The sequence below is a fragment of the Monodelphis domestica genome, chromosome 4, assembly GCF_027887165.1.
Source record: "Monodelphis domestica isolate mMonDom1 chromosome 4, mMonDom1.pri, whole genome shotgun sequence".
NCBI lineage: Eukaryota > Metazoa > Chordata > Mammalia > Didelphimorphia > Didelphidae > Monodelphis > Monodelphis domestica.
This window is the reverse complement of record NC_077230.1, coordinates 17,549,261-17,569,564: the sequence shown is the minus strand read 5'-3', so window position 1 is coordinate 17,569,564 and position 20,304 is coordinate 17,549,261. Positions and strand designations below refer to the sequence as shown.

Here is a 20,304-nt window from a genome sequence, read left to right as displayed (position 1 = left end):
AATGGAGAGAATTCTACTTCTTTTGTTGTACACTGCCGGCAGGGATCTTGCATTAGATTGTGATGAACTTTGTTTCCTTGGATTTTCCATCTATGGTTTTTCCAGCTTTCCACAGGCATTTCATAAATGTTTGTCATTTGATCTATTATCTGAGCTAGGAAATTTTGGTCAACTGCTTATGGCAATTAGATGGTATAATGGGGAAAAAATTGGGGACTTGGACTCAGTATCAGAGACTGAGAACTGGAAGGGACCTTAGAAGTCACTGAGCCCTTCATTTTGTAGATGAGAAAAGTGAGATCTAATTAGATCAAATGATCCACACAAGGTCACACAGGTAGTATAAGTGCGAGTCAGCATTTGAAGGGAGGTCCTCTGATTCTCAACCACTAACTACTGTAATGATAAAGCTAATGAGTATGCTTTCATGACAGAGAACCTCTGAGCCTTAAGATTCTCTCTTAATAGAAAGGTATGGATTCAGGAAACAGAATTATATGCACATTTCTGGGCAGAGTCAATGAGAGAATTTATTTTGCTTAATTATACATACTTTTTGTTAAGGACTTTGTTTTTCTTTCTTTTCCAAAGGAAGGAAGGAAGGAAGGAAGGAAGGAAGGAAGGAAGGAAGGAAGGAAGGAAGGAAGGAAGGAAGGAAGGAAGGAAGGAAGGAAGGAAGGAAGGAAGGAAGGAAGGGGGATCATTGGAACATTTTTTAAGATACAGAAAAGAAAGACCAGAAAGAATCAGAAACACGAAAGCTTTGAAAGTGATAAGTTGAATTCATATATAAATGATCAAAAATATAAAAATATTTAAAAGAAAGTCAAGCTGAATACAAGTTAGAATTTCATGTATATTCCCTTTTCTATTCTACTGTATGTGTGTGAATAAGCATATGTTATCTATACACATATACCAGCTAGATGGCATACAGCATTGAGTCCCAGGCCTAGAGTTAGGTAGGCCTGAGTTCAAATACAGTATCAAACGCTGTGTAATTCTGGGCAAGTCACTTAACCTTGTTTGCCTCAATTTCCTCTGTAAGAGTGAAAAAGGAGTTATTATAAAAAAGTTGGACTGGATTATAATTTTAAAATAGGGTCACCAAGAATTTATCATTCCAAAGAGATTTATTTGCAAAATATAGAAAGAGTGAAGTAAGAAAATCAGAGAGGTTAGGGTAATATATATAGCCTAAGCACCAAGTAATTTACTCCAACCCCTGGCTCAACCTGGGCAGGGAGAGTTAGTCCTTAACCAGAGAGGTCTCAGCCCTTATAGTTGAGGACCTGGGGATGTCTCTCTTGAGAGGTAGGTCTCTCCTGAGGCTAGTTTTTTAAGAAAATCTAGGAAAGGAATCTGCCTTTTCACCCACCACATGTCAGTCCAAAGGAAGAGATTTAAGAACAGCCTCATCAGGAACAGGGTCTCAGGTCCAGTCAGCAGATTCTTCTCTAGTCTCAACTCAAACTCAGAACTCCAAAAGAAGCCAAAGTCCAGGTTGAACTCCACTCAGGAAGTTGTAACTTCCTTTTAAAGACACTTTCTTTTGCATCACTTCCTGTACCTTCCCCTAATTTTACATCTACCAATCACAGTTGAAGCTTTGCTTTAGGATGGCCCAGAGGCAGTCAATTTAATTATGATTCATCACCCACTATTTCACACGTGGGTCAAAAACCTCCCCCCTCAAGTGTGAATGGGGTGTTTACACCTTTGATGATTAAATCTAAAAATGGGCAGGGGAGTTAATTTAATTTTCACAATCAGGTGAAAGTTAATTAATTTCATTTTCACAATCAGGGAGAGTAAAATTTCATTTTCACACCTCATCTGTAAAATGAGTTGGAGAAATAGCGTACCACTCCAGTATCTTTGCCAAGAAAATCTCAAATGGGGTCATGAAGAGTTGGATACAGCTGAAATGACAACAATAACTATACAAAATTCCCTTCCATATGGTAAATTTCCCCATTATGGTTTTGATATATCACAGATTGGCATAAGAAATTAAATGAGAATTTTTTTTCAGGTGCTACAGACAATACACGAAGGCCAACAAACAATACAGAAATTTAGAAACTCAGAAATGCATAAAAATATGTATTGTGTGACATATAATTTCTTTTAATATCACATGCACAATTTTTAGATTTTATTTAAACCCTTACCTCATTAAGTACTGACTCTAAGGCAGTATTAACTCTATCCTGTTGTAAAGGATGGGCAATCTGGGTTACATTATTTGCCTAGGGTCACACAGCTAAGAAGTATCCAAGGCCAAACTGGAACCCAGGTCCTCCCAACTCGAGGTCTGGTGCTTTATCCTCTGTGCTATCTAGTGGTCCCCTCTTCTTTAAAGTTAAAATAAGAAAAAAATTAGTTCATGGAAAGAACATGAAAGCCAGCAGACAACAAATAAAGGCTAGAAATGTAAGATATCTTTAAAACTTTAGTAATCATAAATGTATATAAAATATTGTAAACACCCCATAAGAGAAAAAAAAATTTAGATTTCTCTGGTATAGTAGGTCTTTTACTAAAATTTTAATTTAAAATTTTCTAATTTTAATGTGCCCTAACCCTAACCCTAATTACGTGCCCCTAACTCCCAAGATATATTTTTATATAATAAGGTAGGTAATAATAAAAAAGTACTGCCTCCATCTTCAATTCGTATCAGATCTTCTCAGACAGAAAAAAGCAACTACTTATTTTTCCAATTTTCTTTGAGCTTCCAGTTCCAGGAATCTGGGATTTAATGGCATGTCTTTTACTTCCCCCTAATTTCTATCTATAACTTCAAGATCTGGAAAAACAATAGTAACTAATAATAAAAATTTAGTCGGGTAAGGTTTGCAAAGTATTTTATATGGTTCATTTGATTCCTACAACAACCATGTAAATCAGGAGCTATTATTATTCCCATTTTGCAGATAAGAAAACTGAGGATCAGAAAAGTTAAATGACTTGAAGTAGGGACATAAACCTGCTGTCACAGAGGAAGACTTTGAACTAGTCTTCTGGGTCCAAGTGCAATACTCCAACCATTGCACCACCTAGTTACCATAGATAGAATTGTACATAAGCAATTGACAACTATTTAATGGTATTTCTGAAGCTCTTCTCATTTAGAATGTGTTTTCAAGACAGGACTGAAGTAAAAATTACAAACGTCAGAAAATGTTCTGTCTGGTAGCCAGAAATCTTAAAATGAGCCTTATTGCTTGAAGAAAAATTTATTATTTATGAAATCCTATTCCATTTATATCAATGCCCTTGTTCTGCTCCTGTCACTACTTTGCTATCAAAATTTCTTTTGCTGTTTTCTCAGTCTTGAAAGGAAAAGATAGTAGCTTGTTTTTTGTTTTTTTTAATAATCATACGTGGGAAACTTTCTGTGGTTTTTTAAGATACAAAAATATTTCTTGGAAAGCACATTTTATAAATTCCTTGTGTTGATTACTACTCCTTCCCCTCTCCATTCCCCACTTCCTTTACCAAAGGCTTTATTATCCAAAACTCTCCCATTTTAGTCTACCGAGTAGTCCTGGCTCTTGTTGTTTTGTTAGTGAGAAGTCTCTTCCAAATATTCTGGGCATCTGCCAGCATATCACATATTCCCTCTCTAAGATCATAGATCACAAAATAGCATCATGACACAATATTCTGGAGATCCTGGTTATATTTAAAGCTGACTAATCAGGAAACAAAGTTTGGGTGGAATTCTGCCTCTCCATCTACTAATGAAAAAACAATGGTGTTATATTTGCCTCATCCATACTATTTAGGAAATTAATAAGATTTTAAAATATCTGTCCAAATCCTCACTTTCTCCAAAATCACATTTTATAAAGCACTTGAAGGTTTACAAATTGGTGAAGAAAAAATAAAGGTAAGGAAAACTCAGGCAAAGGGGGTAAAAATGGCTTTTTTGCCTAGCATCAGTGTTGGTCAAGACTCAAATCCAGGACTTCTAGTTAATCCCATTACTCTTGATCTCCTGCCATAAAATTCTTTGATAATCTTTCTTTAAATAGTATTGGAGAACATAAGGCATTTGGTAATTGTTTATTTGTTTAATAAGAAGAAAAGCAAAGAGTACTACTTGCTGGATGTACTTGATAATTCCCATATGATTTAAATATTTTATAAGTCAGCAAGAGACAGCTTTGACCATGGTAGAACAGATGAACTCAAAGGGTCAAATATCTAAAAATAAAAAGAAATGGGAAAGAATTGTTTGTGCCAAAGGGTTACTGTTCTGATGTAAGATTTTCTCTGGCTTATTTTTGAGTTTACAGTTTTTAAGAGGAACTAGCTTTGATGTTTCAAATTCTTTGTAGGAAATAAAACACAAAGAGAATTTCAGGGATTACTGAAAAACTGAGTTGTGGCATGATACTTGGATGACTAGATCTGGTAATTTCAAAGGATCTTTTCTCTAGGTGAATAGATTCAGGCAAATGCCAGCATTACATTGTCTTCATAGACTGTATTCTTCAACCTTTCCAAAGACTTACACAGAATAACAGGAATAACCCCTTGTAATTTTTTCCAATAGTACATTTTGTAATGTTTTTAGAATCATTTCCCCCCAAAACTATGGGTCTTTGTTGCCTAGACAAGTCCTGACTGTCAGATAATTTTAAGGTTGTGACTTTAAATGTAGATTTAAATGGTCGACAAATAAAATTCCCAAGTCAGTCTGGAAATTTATGGTAATTTAATTAATATAGAGGGAAGGAATTTAAAGAGGAGGAAAGAGGATATAGGATTTCTCCTACCTGGCCTATGCCAGGGGGAAGTTTTAAACTCCCCGCCTCTAGGTCTCTGAAGATTAGAGGCCTCTGAGAGGAAAAAGTTGGAAAGTAAAGGAGGAAAATTCAGCCAGAAACTCACCACCGAACAAGACAATAGCTTGTAGCCACACTAAGATGCCAAAAGGCTCAGCATGCAGCTCTCAGTTAACTCTTCACTGTCAATCAGGGAAAGAGAGAGAGAGTTTGAGGGATGAAAAATCTCAAATATATAGACCTTTCATCCTTGTGTCTCCTCCTCTAAATTTTCACATCTACCAATCACATTAAAGGCTTTTTCTCCATGACTGCCCATACTTTTAGTTCTTACCTTCTTTGATTTGATTATATCTTTAGAGTTACTTCACACTTGTTTGTTAAATTCACCTTTTGTGAGTTACTTGACCTTTTTGTGATTAATTTACCCTATAACTTAACACTTTTTTGTATTAGATCTAAAAATAGACTTAGCTTAAAGTTCTAGCTTCACTATAAGGTGAGAACTAAGTACCTTCACTGTTCAATCAGGAGATTACAACTTTATCTTCCCCTAAAGTTTGGTCCAAGTAGGGTGGAGTAGTTTTTAAAGTTCACACAAAACCATTAATAGACATTGCCATAGGATCACAAAATATGACCATGCACTTAAGGGGGGAAGGCTATGAGCTATTTTTATAATTTCAAAAAGATTTAACCAAGCACACAATGCATCTTTGGAAGTAAATTAGCCTAATAGATCTATTTCATTTTCAGCTGATATTGATGGAATTTTGTTCAACTGTAGGTCTTCCATTTCCATGTGGAACTTTAGTGTGTTCACAAGAAAGAAATATTTCCTTGGATTTGACCAAAAAGTATATTCAATCTCTAAAGTTCTGAAATATCAGATATAAGTATTTTTAATGAAAAGTGAAAAGAACATTAGCTCCGGAACCCGAAAACCTAATCTAAATCTTTTCCTACAGTAGCAATGTGACCTGGGAGAAATCATTCAACTTTTGAGTTTCCTCACTCCAAAAATGGGATGGTTGGACTAAAAGGTCCTTGAAGTTCCTTCAAACTATAAATTTATGATCTGACAAAAATCTCATAAGAATTTTTCAGTAAATTTTTTTTCTTGCTCCCTACCCAGTGCTTTTTTCCTCTTCAGAATCATTTAAGCTTAATTACTTTTTTTATATTACACAAAAACATAATATCTCAATTAGTCAATAGTTTAAATAGTTAAAAGGAACATCCTGAACAATAATAGACAAGTTCAATTATTTTTCAAAAAGGCGAAGAATTTTTAGCTATGTCCAGTCTTGCCTTTGTTTGCTAAAGTCTTTTCTAGCCTTGACATTGATTTGCCCTCCACAAAAACTAAGGAGCCTTCTTCCAAGTATATCTCATTAAATGTTAACATATTATTACATTACCTCTGATTTTCACTATTATCATCTGACCCCAAACAGATGAAAACTAATCCATAGTTATTATATAATATATAATTATAATCCATAGATATTTCCTCCTGTTTAGATATTTAACAATGTGTTGGCAGGCAAAAGCAAAAAAAAAATTGAACTTCTAAAAAATATATAAATTATACATGTTGATTTCTCTAGCATTTGCCCATATCACTCCTCTTACACTTTACCATGAATGATCTGTCTCACATTCTTATATCATTATTTAATACTTCAGGTTGTAAAAATGGAGGTTTGAACCCCAGACTTCAATCCCCAGAAGTCCTTGGTACTTCCCAGAATTCCCTATAATCTCACCTGGGTCTCCAGCTGGGCAAGAACACAAAGAGTATTTAATGGGCTCTCTGCCTCCCAAGAGCTCTCTTCCTATACTCAGAGATTGCAAGGATGTACTAAGTAAACTAAGAATGGAGGGTGTGGGGTGTGGAGTTCTGAATTTGACTAAACCAGCCATGACACATGGTTTTATTATTTTTGTATCCTTGATTTCTAATAATCTTTAATAAACCTCATAAAATTATAATACTTTTATTACAAGAGACTAAATTAATTGTTACAGTTAATGGCAACCACGAAGGGATGAGAACTTCTCAAATTTTTCTTAAAAAAAAGATAGTCTAGATCAGTGGTTCTCAACCTTTCTAATGCCATGACCCCGCAATGCAGTTCTTCACGTTGCAGTGACCCCAAACCAAAAAATCATTTTGGTGGCTACTTCAAAACTGTAATTTTGCTACAGTTATGATTTGGAATGTAAATACCTGATATGCATTCCGTATTCTCATTGCTACAAATTGAGAAGTTGAGAACCACTGGTCTAGATAATGATTTCTAAGCTATGTTTCTCCAAGGCTTTTTAGCAAAGCCTCTTGAATCAGTTCAAGCCTGCTTGCCTCACTCCTGCCTGCAGCCATCCTCTCCTCTTAAGATCGCTCTCCGGCTTCAGCCCCAGCCTGGCTTGGCTCCTCCTGCTGACTGCTTCTGCTCTCCTGCAATCCGGACCTGTTTGACCCAGATCTGCTCTCCCAGTCCCAAACCGCCCAGGCCCAGCAACTCTGGCCTCCGAGCCAGATCACAGATCACCCCTAGGCTGCTGATAGCAGACCCAATTTCTTCAGCATCAAAAACCAGCTGGTAAAATCAGGGGTATACTTTCTTTAGCCTCCATGTGCAGGGAGCAGGGGAGCACAGGTGGGGAGAAAGAGGAGAAGGAAGAAACTTTTCCAAACAGGGAGTTACAAGCATGGCTGCTTTAAAAGGATATCTTTTGAGTGCATTGATCCTTTTATTTATATCACCTGAGATTCAGGGGAAAAATTCAACTCCCTGCAATTCTTTGGCCCAATTTGAGATTCCAAAAACCCACCCTCACTATGGGGAGGCAGCTCAGTGGCTCAGTGGATTGAGAGCCAGGCCTAGAGATGGGAGGTCCTGGGTTGAGATCTGGCCTCAGACACTTCCTAGCTGTGTGACCCTGGGAAGGTCACTTGAACCTCATTGCCTATCCTTTACCAATCTTCTGCCTTCTGACAATAGGCATCTATGTCCAGATGAGTATCCCAAGCTTGGCTCCTTAACTGGCTCCTATAATCTAGTCCCTTTTCTGTCTTTCATAGTGTGGCAAACTTTCTGTAGTCCTGGCTACTGACTGGGTAAATGCATCATTGCTTAGATCATTTCAATTGGGCCCTGATTCAAGGACCTGCTATAGATTTATTTTTCCTTTACTTACACTTTTTACACATAAGACTTTGATAGTCTATATTTTCATCCAGAAATTTTCTTTTATTTGGATTTTTCTGATGTCTTTTAATTTCTCTTGCCAATTGATTCATATACCTCATAATTCAGCCATGCATCCCTAAGTGATCCTGTGTTTTTCAATCACCCTCTTCAAGGGGGGAATGTAAAAGTATTATTATTTTAAACTGCAAAGTTTAAATTCCTTTTGAGAAGAATTTTAAGTTAAGAAACATGATACCTCGCCAAATCCAAAAACTGAACTGTTGGAGAAGACACCATGAAGATGCCTCCAGACCACAAGCTACACGAGAAGATCAAGAATGAACTTTGGGTGTGGTTGATTGAACATTTATTTGCATGTATACTTTCATGCCAAAGGGGACTGCCCCCTAACTAGTTTTTTGTCAATGCTTCTAGCAATTATTGGTTTTGTTCTTTTTTCCTCTTATCCTCAAATTATTGTAATCATTAAGTTAATTATGCTTTCATGATCCTTTTGGGGAAACTGGTTTCCCAATAACGATCAAAGGGGGGAATTGTAAAAATGGATATTTAAACCCCAGACTCCCCAGACTTCAATCCCCAGAAGTCCTTGGTACTTCCCAGAATTCCCTATTATCTCACCTGGGTCTCTACCTGGGCAAGAACACAAAGAGTATTTAATGGGCTCTCTGCCTCCCAAGAGCCCTCTTCCTCTACTCAGAGATTGCAAGAATATAGTGAGTAAACTAAGCGGGGAGGGGGGCTGGAGGGGGGTGGGGGGTGTACTGAATTTGGCTAAATCAGCCATGGCACATTGTTTATTATTTTGTAGCCTTGATTTCTAATAATCTTTAATAAACCTCATAAAATTATAATACTTTTATTACAAGACTAAATGAACTGTTATAAGGTTTTTGTCTCATTGGGACCATTTAGTGTACTTCTTTGAATTTCCCATGTTGCCTACACATTATCTGTTAGTTGTTCAATAAATCATTATTGAATGAAGATTAAGGTAGCCCTTATGGATTTTCTCCAGCAACACTGCCCTTTCTTCTAAAAAAGGCATATCTATATTGTATCACAAACTTTGCACTGATCTTTAAAGACCTCACCACAAGGATGGCAAAGGTGCGTTTGGTGCCTCTGACCATATTTTGACATCCATGTTTACTTATCTGTAATTTTCTTATTCCTAAGAAATAAAAACTGGTTAAGGAAAAAGTATCAGAAAAGAGAACCTGAAGAAAAGTGTTTACAAGGGTCAATCATTTCAGATTAATAAAGCACAGAGTTTATTTAGCCTCATACCTGAGGCTATCACTGATGTAAAGGAAAAAAACTTAAGGAACAACATGAAGATAATTCTCATGATGACAGCTATCAAGATTATAACCAATCATAGAAATCATGTTCCATATTTTACACTACACAAAATGAAAAACAATAATAACTAGAAAACACATTGTGTGAAGCACCTGAAAATTGAAAGGGCAATGAGCCTGAATACATTAGGTCTATGTTTCTCTGAATCCATTACTATATGGTTTTAAAATTCCCTCACTTTAATCTAGACCCTACACAGGCAGAACAGTTCATAATGCTTTTTTAGAACACGGTAAGGTCACAAGGAATTTCCTTTTCAGTTAAGCATAAGTACTATACTCATTCCCTCAGAGAAAATAGTGGGATGGCTTAAGATTCCAACTTGATGATACAAAAGTCAGAAACTTTTGTCATTTTCTTCATATTTTTACATTGCAAATTAGATCAACCAAGCCATTCATTTTAAAGCTTCAAATTTCATAATTATATACCCTACTGATGCTCTCCAAAGACAGCTATTCTTTTTTTTCACTGAAAATTGTTCTTACTTCCTTGTAAAAAATAAGGGACTAGAATAATTAAATCTCATTCTTAGAAACTTGAGCATCTGATTTGGAGACGGAGGACCTATGTTTAACATTTGCCTTTGTTGCCTACCTCCTATGTACCCTTAGGCAAGCTATTTAATCTCCCTGGGCCTCAGTTTCCTCCTCTGTAGAATGAATGTTTTAGACTAGATGACCTCTAAAGGCCATCCACGATCTTACTTCTCTAATCTCTGATATGTCCAAGTAAAAACAAATCACTGGCACAACAAAGAGCGATGGATTTGAAGTCAAAAAGACCTAAACTTGACAATGGGTCCTTGTTACTTGCTACCTGAATAGCTCTGGGCAAATCACTTCCCCTCTCTTGTTTCTTAGTTTTTTTCATATGAAACAGCTGTAAAATGGGGGGAGTGGATGAGGCTGGCCTGAGTAACCTCAAAGTCCGTGACTAAATTCCTGTGAACCTCTCAAACAATTTTTTCTTCCCAAAATGTTAAAACCAACAGACAAATAATGAAAATATATTCCAAAGATAAAGTATATACAGTAAGATGTGTTTTAAGGACATGACTTTAAACACTTAATGGGAAGGAAAGGCTTTTGGGATAGTGAACAACGTGCTAGAACAGAATATTCAAAAATGTTATCCTAGCTATCATTTAAGCATTAGGCAGCGTGGCACAGTGTAAAAGAAAGGTCACACCAGCTGTCTGGGGCCAAGCCCCTTACAGAACTGCCTTGGACCCTGGGAAGTTAAGACTCAAGTCGCAAAGCAGTTGCCAGCCTGTGCTAGTGGAGGTAGTTTCTTCACTGGGGACTCCCTACACCATGAACTCAGCAGGCCAGTCCAATAAACTATGTTTGTAGGAAAAGAATCTTTAAAAAATAGCACTAAACAGCAAAGAAGAGTCTGTTTAACGTGTTTTTAATATCTCTTAATAAGCATTTCTACTTGTCTTTCATAAAAGTACATTACAATTCTATAGTTTATTGCAAACAGATTTCTTATCTGCCGATACTGAAACTAAAATACATTTTATTTAATTATTGGCACTATTGACTCTACAGCACAATGGAGAATGCCTTTTTAAATAAAGAAAAAATAGCAATTCAATAGGGAAACTGTCAAAACAGAAGGTCCTTTTACCAAAACAATTATATATCTATACCAACAGTTACATTTAAAATGCTAATTTCTGAACAGGCACAAGATTAAAAAGTCATGATGAAAGTTAGCCAAGTTTTGTCCAGAAATGTGACATATATATACTGCACAGTTTATTACTATTATTATTATTTCTAGCAAATCCTAGTTTGCCAAGCTTCAGAAGGCAAAAGCCTAAGGTGTAAGTTTCGGTATTGTCCAACTAGTCTTCTTGCCCAGAAGAATGTGGTGACCTGGACTACGTTGCGAGAGAGCGCACCGTCACCAATGCTTTTATTGTTAATTAATCCATCAAGACAGCAACATTCTCGTCCTTACGATGCAAGGCCTAGCAAGAAGCCTCCCACAAATCCACTGGACACCACTATATTCTGTTTGATAAATTCTGTTGACTAGAAAAAAATAAAAATAAAAAATATTAATTGCATACTATTAAGATACAATAATGATTACTTAACTTTCTCTAGCCTCATTCACTTTCAATGAAAATGGGTTCTTGCAAAACTTTGGATATTAAAGAAATCAAATATTACCAAAGTACAAGACCATCATTTTTTCATTTCAAAGTTCAGAAACTTGAAGCTTACTGCCAAGCCCAGCAGGCACCATGGTAACTATGGATGGCACCTCGAGCTGCCATAAGAGTCCTTCATTAGCCATCATCTCAAAGAGCGGTGGCTCCACCAGCACGGTATTACCCCAACAGATGCAGATAAAAACCCTTCTAGTAATTTAGCAGATGCTCTTTGAGATTTTCTGTGCCCTCGAAATTCAGCACCCAGGCACAAACTGGAGATGAAGCTCTTCAAATCAGCCGATTCCGAGTCACCAAGTTCTAAAGCCCTACAACAATACTGAATAAATTCCCACGTTGTGCACATTTCCATTTTATCAGGAATAAAGGCACATGTATGACGAAAAAGCTTTGGCTATGCAACTAGTAAGTACTTAAATGCATTTATGAATATTAAAGTTAAGTCTTTTAGGCTCGTTTTGTGCCGATTCCAACTAAGATAAAACATTGGGCTCTGGATACAGCGACCAAGTTTATTTGGCCACTGCTTCTGGAAAGGACGCTGACTAGATCAACTCAGAATTCCCATCATCATCTTGCCAAAATGCTCCCCGGTCACTACCAATCCACATTGGCGGTCTCCACCTAATGAAATGTAAGTTCCCTGAAGGCAAGACTTACATATTTTGTATTTGTATCCCCAGAGCTTAGCATATCGCCTGGCACATAGTAATATCTTCATAAATGTTTTGATATATACATTAAGGAGATGAGAGTTCAAAATGTTTTAAAACATATTCTTCAAGAAAAAATTATGTACTAGATATTACTTAATTCAAGATATCTTGCCAGCAAAATAAATTTGATGAAAAAGGAAAATACCATATATGCAAAAATCATAATTAACTTTCAAAATTCCCTCAAAAACAAGAATATTTTCTCTTACCTCTTCAATTATGGTATTGATTTCAGGTGCAGCTTTATTTGCTCTTCTTTTAATTTGTCTTTTTGCTTTGTTTACATCTTTTTCAACTCTCTTCCAGTCAACTTGCACATAGCCACTGTGACTGGCAATCTAAAAATATTTAACAAAATGAAAAAATGGTATTGAACCAGTCAGTTTGCTAAGCCATTCATTAAAAACCTCCATTGTTGTTGATGCTACATTTGATTACTAAATAGGACTAATTAGGGTATTTGTGTATAGGAAGTCTTTGCTATAATACAATATGAACATTCTAAGGCGACTTCTGTAACACTTCCTCGAGGGAAATGATCTGGACATTCTGCAAATATCCTTCAAAAATAAGTATGAATAAATGTTGATTACACACAAAAAAGAATTCAACATGGTAGAACTGAACTACCATGATATTTGTATGTAAAATAATATTTGTGTATGAAAGAACACTTTAGAATACTCAAATAGCAAAATCAAAGATGAGAATCAGACTACCAGTAAATAAGCAAGCTATATATATATATACATCATCTACTAAGAACCTCTTCTTAGATTACATTTTATGTAAATTGATTCTTTTGGGCTTTTCAAATAATGAAAATATCTAATGCTATATACAAATCCTTGACTTTCTTCTACCAATTTAGCCTACTGAAAAATATATTTATCTACAATACTCCAATATATTCTCTTACTATATCACTAAAAACAATGTTAAAAATATATAATGTGTAGATCAAGTAAAAGGTCAAACCTTTTTATTGGCAGAAATTTCTAAATAGCCAGCTGTTTACAAATTATCAGCTGATGATAAGGCTGTGTGTTTAGGAACTTGACCAATTAAGGAATTTAAGAAATTTGTTCCTTGAGTCAGGTTTTGCAGATTTATATTTGCAGTTCTATCTCTTTACAGTTTTCAGATCGGGCAGAGCCTATGAGGAGACATCTATTTTGTATTTGTATATGGCTATAATTTTTACATTTTACTTATAGGAAATCAAAATGTTTCCTATGCCAGTTTTCTTCCTGCAAACTTCTCCCAAGTATAATCATTAAAAATATCTTAAATGCAAATTGAGTAGTTCACAAAATATTTACTATTTGCTAGAGATGTCTAAGGAGTTACCATTATACAAATAGCTGACATTTATACATTAAAATTTACAAAGGAAACTTTAAAGATAAAAATGAAATATAACATTTAAGTCTCATAACTGTAAGGCAGATACAATAGGCCATTATCTTCATTTTTTAAAACAAATTAAGAACCCAACGCTTGGAGACTGAATCCCTTGCCCATGCCCACATCACGTTACTTCTACCTGAGAAGAATTTGAACCTAGGCCTTCTTGTTGAATCATCATATTTGGGTGTGTCTACACATCAGGAAAGTATGCATTACAGGTAACCCTCGCGATAGCCTGGTTCACTTATCATGGCTTCACTGAAACACAGGTTTAAAAAAAAAAGTAATTCTATATCGCGGAGTTACACTTATCATGGCACACTATTGGCTGATGGAATGAAAGGTGACCAACCACAGTGCTGTGTTCTGTATCCTCGGCTCTGATTGGCTCAGTGACTGTAGGTTAATGAGACTGTGGAAAAGGTTTATACAAGAGTGGAAAGGGTGTATAAAGTCTTAAAATATATATATAAATAATAAAATAAATATAATGCCGCTACTTCGCAGATTTCCACCTATCACAGGGGTCTCTGGAACTTAACTCCCACGATAGGTGAGGGTTCACTATATATTGTTTTATGTACACAAACACATTCAAAATACAACTTGGCCTTAAATCATATCTAATACAGAAACTACAAAGAAGGCCCATCAGTGGTTCAGGTCTGACCATAATCAACTTGTATCATATTGTACATGTGTCCCAATTCATGCCAGTAACTATATAAACTCTCTCCAAAGTAGATTAAGTATCAAGATGGAAAACTAGCAAAAAAAAAAATGGTCCAGCTTCCAGTGGGGAGGAGAAATCTCATCTATTTAGTCATAATAAATAATTAGCAAACACACACCATGTTTTGTTTTTCCCAAAAAAAAACCTTTACCTTCCATCTTGGAATCTATACGACTATGGGGGAGGGGGGAGAGGGGGAGTCAAGATGGCGGCTTAGAAGCAGCAAAAGTTCAGAACTCTGAAAACCCTTCCTTACCGATCACAAACTGAATGCTCCTAGGAGACTGAAATTCAAACTTAACAACAGGTCAGAGGCGGGGAACCCTCCCTCTGGACTCAATTCAAAAGGTACAACCCCCAAAAGCCAGAATCCAAGAACACTCGGGTCTAAGGGGAAGGCAGAAGGAAGGTCCCAGGACCCCTCCCCCCCAACCCAGAGCATTGACCCACAGCGGCAGCAGGAACCTCTGGGTGGGCAAATGTTCTGATCTGGAAGGTGTACCTTGAGAGCAACCTGGGCCAGGCTCAGAGTATCCAACATAGGCAGCAGGGGAGCAGCCAGGGAGAGATCGAAGAGCCTGCAGCTGGATTCTTCCATCTGGCTCCAGTCTCACCAGAGGTTTTTGTCTCAGGGCACATCCAGACCAACCCAGTTGAACCTAATCCCATCAGGAGTCCTCAGAGCTCAGGGAGGCCAAGACCCCTCCCCCCTTAGGGTGCAGAGGATTTAGAAAAGCGTTCAAGGAGAGACAATTTAAGAATCATTGGCCTACCAGAAGACCATGACAAAAGAAAAAGCCTGAACATCATACTACAGGAAATTATTCAAGAAAGCTGCCCCGATATCCTAGAACAAGAGGGAAAAGTGGAGATTGATAGAATCCACAGATCACCTCCTGTACTTAATCCCCAATTGAAAACACACAGGAATGCTATAGCCAAATTCAAGAACTATCAGACCAAAGAAAAGATATTACAAGCTGCCAAGAAGTCATTCAGATACCATGGAACCACAGTGAGGATAACGCAGGATTTGGCTGCATCCACATTGAAAAACTGAAAGGCATAGAATATGATATTCCAGAAAGCAAGGGAACCAGGTCTACAACCAAGAATCAACTACCCAGCAAAACTGACTATATTCTTACAGGGGAAAGTATGGTCATTCAACAAAATAGAAGAAATCCAAGAATTCATAAAGAAAAGACCAGACCTGAACAGAAAATTTGATGTCCAAGCACAGAACTCAAGAGAATCATCAAAAGGTAATTAAAAAAGAGGGAAAAAAGAAAAATAAAACAAAACAAAAAAATTTTAAGGAAATCAATAAGTTAAAAATGATATGTATCCCTATAAGAAAAGAGGTCATTGGTAACTCTTAAAAACTGTTGTTATTACCTGGGCAGCTAAAAGAAGTACACTTAGAATGAACAGTGACAAACTGTATAGGATGAAAGGACAAGACATAAATAGGTATATAGATATATGCATGCATAAATACACACATATATTTAACTAGAGCTAAAAAAATAGGTTAATATTAAAAGAAATGGGAAAAGAAACAAATGGGGGTAAATTTATATGTCACAAAGAAGCTCCTGGTGGGAGGGGGAAGAACATCATTACACTGGATGGGTAAAGAGGTTGGAGACAGGAAATACTCAACTCTTACGTGCTTTAAAATTGACCCAAAGAGGGAAGAACAATCCAATCCATTGTGGCAGAGAATAGATTTGCGCCCTATAGGGGAGTAGAAGGGTAACAAATGGATTGGTGGGGAGGGAAGCAGTACAAGGGAGGGAGGGGGCTGGGGGTTAATTTTAGAAAGACGACAGGGAAAATAAGGGGGTGGGGGGAAAAGAAGGGAGGGAGGTAGAAAGGGAAGTAAAATAAGGATGGGAATTAGGGGGACTGATTAAAAACAAACATTGGTGTAGAAAGAAATAGTGAAAGAAGAAGAGGCAGGAACAGGAGTAGAAATCAAAATGCTGGGAAATACACAGCTAGTAATCATAACTCTGAACGTGAATGGAATGAACTCACCCATAAAACGCAAGCAAATAGCAGAGTGGATTAGAATCCAAAACCCTACCATATGCTGTCTTCAAGAAACACACATGAGGAAGGTAGATAGATAAATGGGCAAGGGACATAAATAGACAGTTTTCAGATAAAGAAATCAAAACTATTAATAAGCACATGAAGAAGTGTTCTAAATCTCTTATAATCAGATCAAATCAAATCAAAACAACTCTGAGGTATCACCTCACACCTAGCAGATTGGCTAACATGACAGCAGAGGAAACTAATGAATGCTGGAGGGGAAGTGGCAGAGTAGGGACATTAATTCATTGCTGGTGCAGTTGTGAATTGATCCAACCATTCTGGAGGGCAATTTGGAACTATTCACTAAAAGACTATCTGCCCTTTGATCCAGCCATAGCACTGCTGGGTTTGTACCCAAAGAGAAAATAAGGAAAAAGACTTGTACAAGAATATTCATAACTGCGCTCTTTGTGGTGGCCAAAAATTGGGAAATGAGGGGATGCCCTTCAATTGGGGAATGGCTGAACAAATTGTGGTATATGTTGGTGATGGAATATTATTGTGCTCAAAGGAATAATAAAGTGGAGGAGTTCCATGGAGACTGGAACGACCTCCAGGAAGTGATGCAGAGCGAAAGGAGAACCAGGAGAACATTGTACACAGAAACTGATACACTGTGGTATAATCGAACGTAATGGACTTCTCCATTAGTGGCAGTTTAATGTCCCTGAACAATCTGCAGGGATTTAGGAGAAAAAACACTATCCACAAGCAGAGGACAAATTCTGGGAGTAAAAACACCTGAGAAAAAGCAACTGCTTGACTACAGGGGTTGAGGGGATATGATTGAGGAGAGACTCTAAATGAACACTCTAATGCAAATACCACAACATGGAAATGGGTTCAAATCAAGGACACATGTGATACCCAGTAGAATCACGCATCGGTTATGAGAGAGGTGGTGGGAGGGGGGAAAGGAAAAGAAAATGATCTTTGTTTCCGGCGAATGTTTGAAAATGACCAAATAAAATAATGTTTAAAAGGGGAAAAAATAATAAATAAATGAATTTTAAAAAAAGAATCTATACTATCAGTTCCAGGTCATTTTGACATGAACTGTTTTTAGTTTCTCAGAGGTGCCTTCTGCCACTACCTCCTCCTTCACTCCATCTCACATGATGAAGTAACCTTATTAATCTTTAACAAGGCCAACCACTCTACAGGTTATCCTAATTTCATCCTATTTCCTCTAAAAGATTTGCCCCTCTCTGTCATCTTTAATCTTTCATTCTGTGCTGGCTCATTTCCCACGGTATAAAATGGAAATTTGAACCCCAGACTTCAATTCTCAGAAGTCCTTGGTAGTTCCCAGAATTCCCTATAATATCACCCTGAGTCCTCACCTGAGTGTGTGCGAGAACACAATTTGTATTTAAATTGACTCTCCGCCTACTTCGCCTCTCTCTCTCTCAGCTTCCGCTTCTAGGCACAGGCTCTCTCTCTACCAGGCAGGCAAGATGTAGGTTGCACGTGCTTTTCTTATTTTGTATTTCTTTATTTCTTAATTCCAATCATCTTTAATAAACCTCATAAAATATAATACTCTTAGTATAAAAACTAATTTTAACTGTTACAGTTATGGTGACCAAATGGGATGAGAAAACTCAATTAAAAAAAAAAAGATAGTCTACAGAGTGATTTTTAAGCCACATTTCTCCAAGGCTTTTCAGAAAAGTCTCAAGATCTCCTGCCTGCAGCCATCCACTTGGGACTTTCTTGATTCACCTGCAATCCAGACCTGTTTGACCCAAATCTTGATCACCTGGCCTCCACCCACCCGCGTGGCCCCAGCAAACTCTAGCCTCGGTGCAGATCGCTCATCGCCCCAGGCCTAGGACTCACTTACACAGGCTGGTAAAAAACGGGGGTGATTTTTCCTTAGGCTACGATTAGCCTCTGTGGCAAGGGGCAGGGGGCACAAGGGGGGAGAAAGAGGGAAAGAAGGAAGAGACTTTTCCAAACAGGAACTTAAAGCATGGCTACTTTAAAAGGATATCTATTGACTGCATTGATCCTTTTATTTATTTCACCCGAGGGTCAGGGAAAAAATTCAACTTCCTGCAATTCTTTGGCAAAAATTGAGATTCCTAAAATCCACCAACACTGTGTGTGTGTTTGGGGGAGGGGGGTGGAGGGGGAGGAGAGGGAGGTGCTCAACTTAGTGGCTCAGTGAATTGAGAGCCAGGCCTAGAGACAAGAGGTCCTGGATTGAAATCTGGCCTCAGACACTTCCTGGCCATGTGGCCCTGGGCAGGTCATTCAACCCCCATTGCCTACCCCTTACCAATCTTCTGCCTTCTGACAATAGGCATCTAAATGGATAAAAACCCAAGGAACTTTAAAAAGACTGGCGGCTATATTTTTAAGGCATTTCAGACTGTTTTATAAAAAATCTCTATACTATTGCATTTGCTGATTGTTTTGTTTAAGCTTTAACTTTGTGATTTTAAGTTCATATATTACTGTATTCAATACTATTCTGTTACACTGAATCATTTTAATGTACTGGGTTTTAACTACTGTTAAATTCTGTTGCTTTTCCCCTATAACCATACTGAACAAACATTATTGAGTAGGCCCATATAAAAAGTTTTTTCTATTTTTGACTTTGTAAATTGTCACATAGAGGATAGATGGACTCCATCAGAAAATTGCTATTATAACCTTTGGAAAATTTAATGACCTAAATATCTCAAATTGATTTTAAGGGTTCTTTAGACATGATTTTTATAATTTTTCTTAACAATCTCTGGTTATTTTGCCCCTAATAGGAGGTAAGGCCCATTTTAGTAGCTGAAGTGAAATACAATTATAATCCCAACTCCCACATTTATAAAAATGTGAATGGAAGAATGGAAATGTGAATGTGAATCCCAGGGCATTGTAACCCCTAGAAGCCTCCAAAAAAAAAAAAAAGGGAGCATCTCTCATTTATAACTCTTCAGCTCACTACTTTACTTCCACCAGAATATCTAGATTTCTTGATGAAGTTCTAGATGCAAAATAAGTTTTACTTTGTTTAAAAATATGTTTACCAACGTTGAAAGATTTGCTACATTTGTAAAAATTGTGACAAATATCCATCAGTTCATAGGCTTTTAAAAAATGCCATAAAGCAACTCATGTGAAATGATAGTGAGTTTATTATTGTAATTAAGTGGACTATTGAGAATTTGGGGGATATTGACACCCTACATATTTGCACTACTATTCTTTATAAAAAAAAACCTGTTACCTTGTAAAATTCATTTGCTTGTACTCACAGTGGATCATGGCCAGATATGAAGAGGAAATGGATCTCATTTTTGGTGAGAAAGCCTTGTATTCTATATTTTCTTAGCTGACACAGTGTGTCAATGATTATAAGCTATATTTTTATTTTTAAAACTTTTATTATTATATTTTTCTTGCATGTGCAATATACTATTTCAGTTTTTTCTCTCCTTTTTATATTTGAAGCACATGTCACCAGTATTAAGATTTTCTTTAACTTTTTTGATTTTGCAGTAATATAAATTTAACATACATTTGCTAATGCATGCTCCAAAGGCTTGAGACTATAAAAAATGATGCAACTAATTGTTTAAAAAAAAATTATGGGACTTTGCTTAATGAGTCCGTCTGATTCCAGGACAAGATATACAAAAGAACCATTGCACAGGGCCAAAGAAACCAATCCAGGAAGGAAGGATTGCTGTACTTCTAAGCCAATACAAAGAACTTGAACCTAGTGTGAAGACTCAAGGTTGAGACGCTTAACATACGTTAA

At 36.8% G+C, this 20,304-nt stretch overlaps 1 protein-coding gene across 1 annotated transcript in view; it reads right to left on the bottom strand.

Annotated features, from left to right (window-relative positions):
- Nucleotides 1-10,779: 10,779 nt before the first annotated feature.
- FUNDC1 (FUN14 domain containing 1) overlaps nucleotides 10,780-20,304 on the bottom strand; it is a 30,105-nt gene continuing 20,580 nt past the window's right edge. The window contains exons 4-5 of the mRNA XM_001366400.4: nucleotides 12,496-12,624; nucleotides 10,780-11,427 (exon numbers count right to left, since the gene is read on the bottom strand). Of these exons, the coding sequence (XP_001366437.1) occupies nucleotides 11,350-11,427; nucleotides 12,496-12,624 (207 nt within the window). The 3' untranslated portion in view covers nucleotides 10,780-11,349. The remainder of the gene's footprint in view (nucleotides 11,428-12,495; nucleotides 12,625-20,304) is intronic.